The sequence below is a fragment of the Oncorhynchus masou genome, chromosome 17 (genome assembly GCF_036934945.1).
Source record: "Oncorhynchus masou masou isolate Uvic2021 chromosome 17, UVic_Omas_1.1, whole genome shotgun sequence".
NCBI lineage: Eukaryota > Metazoa > Chordata > Actinopteri > Salmoniformes > Salmonidae > Oncorhynchus > Oncorhynchus masou.
In genome coordinates this window covers 2,660,569-2,667,192 of record NC_088228.1, presented here as the reverse complement: position 1 = coordinate 2,667,192, position 6,624 = coordinate 2,660,569, and the positions used below count along the sequence as shown (strand labels likewise).

At 48.6% G+C, this 6,624-nt stretch overlaps 1 protein-coding gene across 1 annotated transcript in view; it reads right to left on the bottom strand.

The window, feature by feature from the left end:
* Positions 1–3,035: 3,035 nt before the first annotated feature.
* LOC135558322 (zinc finger FYVE domain-containing protein 9-like) overlaps positions 3,036–6,624 on the bottom strand; it is a 50,469-nt gene continuing 46,880 nt past the window's right edge. Inside the window, exons 16-19 of the mRNA XM_064992061.1 lie at positions 4,347–4,512; positions 4,095–4,200; positions 3,732–3,908; positions 3,036–3,267 (exon numbers count right to left, since the gene is read on the bottom strand). Coding sequence (XP_064848133.1) covers positions 3,106–3,267; positions 3,732–3,908; positions 4,095–4,200; positions 4,347–4,512 — 611 coding nt within the window. The 3' untranslated portion in view covers positions 3,036–3,105. The remainder of the gene's footprint in view (positions 3,268–3,731; positions 3,909–4,094; positions 4,201–4,346; positions 4,513–6,624) is intronic.

Genomic DNA, 6,624 nt, shown 5'->3' with positions numbered 1-6,624 from the left:
CCCATCACTTACAGAGAGAAGGATGAGGCCGGGGCTAGTTAGCCGTAGAGGGCCGGGGCTAGTTAATGGTGGAAGGACGGGGCTAGTTAACGGTGGAAGGCCGGGGGCTAGTTAACGGTGGAAGGATGGGGCCGGGGCTAGTTAACGGTGGAAGGATGGGGCCGGGGCTAGTTAACGGAGGAAGGATGGGGCCGGGGGCTAGTTAACGGTGGAAGGATGGGGCTAGTTAACGGAGGAAGGATGGGGCTAGTTAACGGAGGAAGGATGGGGCTAGTTAACGGAGGAAGGATGGGGCTAGTTAACGGAGGAAGGATGGGGGTTAACGGAGGAAGGATGGGGTTAACGGAGGAAGGATGGATGGGAGGAAGGATGGGGCTAGTTAACGGAGGAAGGATGGGGCCGGGGCTGAGTTAACGGAGGAAGGATGGAAACGGAGGAAGGATGGGGCTAGTTAACGGAGGAAGGATGGGGCTGGGGCTAGTTAACGGAGGAAGGATGGGGCCGGGAAGGATGGGGCTAGTTAACGGAGGAAGGATGGGGCTAGTTAACGGAGGAAGGATGGGGCTAGTTAACGGAGGAAGGATGGGGCTAGTTAACGGAGGAAGGATGGGGCTAGTTAACGGAGGAAGGATGGGGCTAGTTAACGGAGGAAGGATGGGGCCGGGGCTAGTTAACAGTAGAAAGATGGGGCTGGGGCTAGTTAACAGTAGAAGGATGGGGCTAGTTAACGGAGGAAGGATGGGGCTAGTTAACGGTGGAAGGATGAGGCTGGAGTTGAGTCGGTGGTGAATGATCAGACCACAATGCATTTCTCATCCCAACTCCAACCAATCCCCTCGGGTGGCCAATGAGAGGCCAGAGACTGTTTGTTATACCTCCTTTTAGAATGTTCTGGTAAAGCATTGGAAACCTGTTTTAAGCAGAAGGGTGGCATGGTTCTCAGAAGACATGAAGCTCAGCCATATAAAGCTTGGTTGATCTCCACTGTTCAGGATCTTTGACCTATTAAGTCGGTCAGTAAACACCCACACCACCTCTCTTAGACATTGTGCTTTCGACTAAGTGGTCCAACTGCTTAACAGTTCTAGTGAGACAGACAATCTTGGTGTTGGATCTCTGGATGAGCTATTGAGCCAATTGCAGCCCTGCCTAAACAAAATAACAAGCAAAACAAAAACTGTAGTCCATCAATGTCAGGAAATAAAGCATTTGGTGATCATTGGCTAAAAGCCAGGCTGAAAACGACAGGTAAGTTTTTCGTTCCTTCTCTCTTCCCACTGAAGTTGCGACTGCTGGAACTGAGCACCAGGATGCAAATTAAACAGCATCACCAGATCCTCTTGTTCTCGCTCTACCCCCCCTCTCCATCCACTCATCTCAGAGTTCCTAATCTTCCCAGCCCACCAGACCGTGTGAAGTCCCTGTCGGCAGAGACAACAGTGTCGTCTCATCAGGCAGAGCTATGGAGTCCTCAAAGCGCCCATGCTTCAACATGGCCTTCGGACACTACGTTTCCCAGAGTGCAGTGCTTCTGCTTTGTCCTCTAGGTTGGCTAGCTCCCACAGCAAAGACAGTGTACAGTATGAAGATCGACAGGAACTGCTTCTCCAATAGAAATCCTCGATCACACTTGTAGGCGTTGTCATGGCGACTTGGTTAGCTAAATTCCCATACGTAGAAACACGACATTGTTTCTAACGGTCGTGAAAAAAGCAAAGGCACTCCTATATATAAAGTTGTGTTTTGAGGAAAAATGTAATTTCATGTGATCAGGGTGGACATGATGCATAGGTGGACTGGAGAGGCCCGAGCTGTCTGAAGGGATAGCAACATCAGCTAGCTGGTAACCATCACCACAGCTGTCTGTTGAAGGGATAGCAACATCAGCTAGCTGGTACCCATCCCCACAGCTGTCTGGTGAAGGGATAGCAACATCAGCTAGCTGGTAACCATCACCACAGCTGTCTGTTGAAGGGATAGCAACATCAGCTAGCTGGTACCCATCCCCACAGCTGTCTGGTGAAGGGATAGCAACATCAGCTAGCTGGTACCCATCCCCACAGCTGTCTGTTGAAGGGATAGCAACATCAGCTAGCTGGTAACCATCACCACAGCTGTCTGTTGAAGGGATAGCAACATCAGCTAGCTGGTACCCATCCCCACAGCTGTCTGGTGAAGGGATAGCAACATCAGCTAGCTGGTACCCATCCCCACAGCTGTCTGGTGAAGGGATAGCAACATCAGCTAGCTGGTAACCATCACCACAGCTGTCTGTTGAAGGGATAGCAACATCAGCTAGCTGGTACCCATCCCCACAGCTGTCTGGTGAAGGGATAGCAACATCAGCTAGCTGGTAACCATCACCACAGCTGTCTGTCGAAGGGATAGCAACATCAGCTAGCTGGTACCCATCCCCACAGCTGTCTGTCTGTTGAAGGGATAGCAACATCAGCTAGCTGGTACCCATCCCCACAGCTGTCTGTCTGTTGAAGGGATAGCAACATCAGCTAGCTGGTACCCATCCCCACAGCTGTCTGTCGAAGGGATAGCAACATCAGCTAGCTGGTACCCATCCCCACAGCTGTCTGTCTGTTGAAGGGATAGCAACATCAGCAAGCTGGTACCCATCCCCACAGCTGTCTGTCGAAGGGATAGCAACATCAGCTAGCTGGTACCCATCCCCACAGCTGTCTGTCTGTTGAAGGGATAGCAACATCAGCTAGCTGGTACCCATCCCCACAGCTGTCTGTTGAAGGGATAGCAACATCAGCTAGCTGGTACCCATCCCCACAGCTGTCTGTTGAAGGGATAGCAACATCAGCTAGCTGGTACCCATCCCCACAGCTGTCTGGTGAAGGGATAGCAACATCAGCTAGCTGGTACCCATCCCCACAGCTGTCTGTCTGTTGAAGGGATAGCAACATCAGCTAGCTGCCCCTCACAGCCTCTCTGAAAAACAGGAGGGGCAAGATGGGAGGGAATATATATATATAAATAAAAATAAAAAATAAAAAGAAAGAGAAAAAGAGAGAGAAAGAAAGAGAGAGAGAACTAGGAGATCGGCGTCTGGGATGTTGGTCCGTTGCTAAGTGGTGTCTCCATCTCCTAGGAGAGGATTTCCAGGATGTAGAAGACCAGCTCCATGACGACAGGTCCCTCGCTGAGTTGACACGCCCCTCTATGGATGACAGGGATCAGAGTACTGTCCAGGTCCCTCAGGTAATGGGAGAGGAGAGGCTGGCCGTTACTTCCTGCTCGGTAACCCACCTGGGAGAACAGGGAAGGGACATTGTTATCCTTTATCTAACCAGGTACCGGTGGGAGTAGGGCCTGTTATCTCCCACGGTGGGGGTGCCTTGAGGAGGGGGGGGGGTGTGTGGTGTGGGTGCCTTGAGGAGGGGGAGGGGGTGCCTTGAGGAGGGGGGGTGTGGGTGCCTTGAGGAGGGGGGGTGTGGGTGCCTTGAGGAGGGGGTGTGGGTGCCTTGAGGAGGGGGGAGTGGGTGCCTTGAGGAGGGGGAGGGGGTGCCTTGAGGGGGGGGGGGGTGCCTTGAGGAGGGGGGAGGGGGTGCCTTGAGGAGGGGGGGTGGGTGCCTTGAGGAAGAAAAAAAAACAGGCTAGTGTGTTTGAAATGCCAGCGCCGATTTCTGGTCGATGTCTGCCCCTGCGCATTTCTGATTTGCAATTTTGATTAATTTCTGGTGTGGCCAGAAAGTGATGAACCGGGTCCGTACCTGGTCAGACTCGAGGGTGACCCGTAGGCCCAGCTTAGCCATGCCTTCCTCCTTCAGCAGTTTGAGGTGTGGGCAGAGCGCCACGCAGAATGCCCTCGCCACGTTCTCCGTCAGGCGACTGTGGTCAGCAGGGTCACTCAGACCGTTGGGCTGGTCCTCACTCTGTAGGAAGAACACCTAAAAAGGAGTAAATATTGTTTATTATTCATATTGTTTTATTACACGCTGCAGATTGTCTTGAGCGGAAACTTGAGGTCATATTCCCACTTTAGTAAAACAAGAAAAGCCTCCCTGTTTCAAAACGTTTGTCTGGCTTTGTGTTTACTGAACCGAGTTGTTGCTTAGGAGGGTGACATCACATACCTCTGTCCAGCGGATGACCTTCCCATTGGCCTTGAACTCTGAACCGTGGAAGATTTTCATGCTGGTGCTGAACTCCATAGACTTCCCATCAATAGGACTAGTTACACTGGCGGGGATCGGGGGGTGAGTTTTAGACACTTACTTTAAAAAGTCTTCTAAACATCTTTAGATGGATATTAAGGCAGGGAACACAAGGACACGACATCACAGAAGAAAACTAGAGTATAGAGATTCCCCAGTTCCCTTCCTCACCCCTTATTGAAAAAGTTGTGATCGTCATCTATCCACTGTATGTGAACGTGTTCCTGGCTGTACTCCTGGTCTGCCCAGCCACAGGTGATACTAAAGTCCTTCATGTCCCTGAGGGCTTGCCGTAGAGCATCCATGGTCTCTGCTGTGATCTGCACCATCACACCATCTACAGGTGAACAACAGACACAACGCCTTTGTAAAGTATTCAGACCCCTCGACTTTTTCTACATGTTATGTTACAGCTTTATTCTAACATGGATTCAATTGTTTTTTTTCCTCAATCTACACACAATGACATCACAATGACATCACAATACCCCACAATGACAAAGCATTTTTGCTAATTTATACCAAATTAAACACTGAAATATCACATTTACGTAAGTATTCAGACCCTTTACTCAGTACTTTGTTGAAGCATATTTGGCAGCGATTATAGCCTCCATGAAGTCTTCTTGGGTATGACGCTACAAGCTTGGCACACCTGTATTTGGGGAGTTGCTCCCATTCTTCTCTGCAGATCCTCTCAATCTCTGTTAGGTTGGATGGGGAGCGTCACTGCACAGCTATTTTCAGGTCTCTCTAGAGATTTTCGATAAGGTTCAAGTCCGGGCTCTGGCTGGACCACTCAAGGACATTCAGAGACTCAAATCAAATTTTATTTGTCACATACACATGGTTAGCAGATGTTAATGCGAGTGTAGCAAAATGCTTGTTAGACTTGTCCCGATGTTACGTCTGTGTGCTTAGGGTCGTTGTCCTGTGAATCTCCCCCCCCCCAGTCTGAGGTCCTGAGCTCTATGGCGCAGGTTTTCATTAAGTATCTCTTCAACCTCATGGCTTTTGCTCTGACATGCACTGTCAACTGTGGGACCTTATATAGACAGGTGTGTGCCTTTCCAAATCATGTCCAATCCCATTCAATTGACCACGGGTGGACTCCAATCCCATTCAATTGACCACGGGTGGACTCCAATCCCATTCAATTGACCACGGGTGGACTCCAATCCCATTCAATTGACCACGGGTGGACTCCAATCCCATTCAATTGACCACGGGTGGACTCCAATCCCATTCAATTGACCACGGGTGGACTCCAAGTTGTAGAAACGTCTCAAAGATGATCAATGTAAATAGGCAGTGGCGACCCGTCCTTCAGGGCAGGTGGGTTAACCCCACCTGTTTTGAGCACCACACTTAGGTGAAAAAAATGGTTTTGGCATTAATAAGTGTCACATATCAGTTTGCAAGAAATGTAAAAAATAAAAATAATAAAAAAGTAGTAATTGAGTTAATAAAGCCGCAATCAAACATGGTCTCTTTTGTATTATTGAGTGAGGCAGCTCCAAAATTCAGGTGTTTCAGCCGAGCTCAGTGCTTTCTGTGGTGTTGGGGCTAGCAAGCAGATAGAATGACATCACATATCTACAGTAGCTTTGATTGGACTGACTTTCAAAGTCTTAGCGAGCAGTCATCGTCAGTTGTCGACAATCTACTGGCAAATCCTTTTTAATCCTTCTCACACGAAGAGAAATGATAGATAAAAGGTATCGGTGTTCATCAGCCATTGTACATAAAGATCACACAACAAGTTGGAAATCGCAAATTCAACAACGAGTCGTTTGGAATGGAATCAGTGTCTCACTGCAAGCGTTGCAAAGAAACCGCTAACGTTAGCCTGCTATTCAGTGGAGTGGCTGTGTTTTTTTGGGTCCGAGTTCCCACCATAAATCCAGCAAATGCCAGACTTGGATCAAAGTTTGGAAGACAAAATTTGCCAACAAAGGACCGCTACACCACCTTAACAAAATGAGTCCAAAAATGTATTGTATGCTGCTGCATAAATGATATACCAGGGAGATAGCATAACTTCCTTAGCTACAGCATAACTTCCTTAGCTACAGCATAACTTCCTTAGCTACAGCATAACTTCCTTAGCTACTTCCTTAGCTACAGCATAACTTCCTTAGCTACAGCATAACTTCCTTAGCTACTTCCTTAGCTACAGCATAACTTCCTTAGCTACAGCATAACTTCCTTAGCTACAGCATAACTTCCTTAGCTACTTCCTTAGCTACAGCATAACTTCCTTAGCTACACCATAACTTCCTTAGCTACAGCATAACTTCCTTAGCTACAGCATAAGCTACACCATAACTTCTTAGCTACAGCATAACAGCATTACTTCCTTAGCTACAGCATAACTTCCTTAGCTACTTCCTTAGCTACAGCATAACTTCCTTAGCTACACCATAACTTCCTTAGCTACAGCATAACT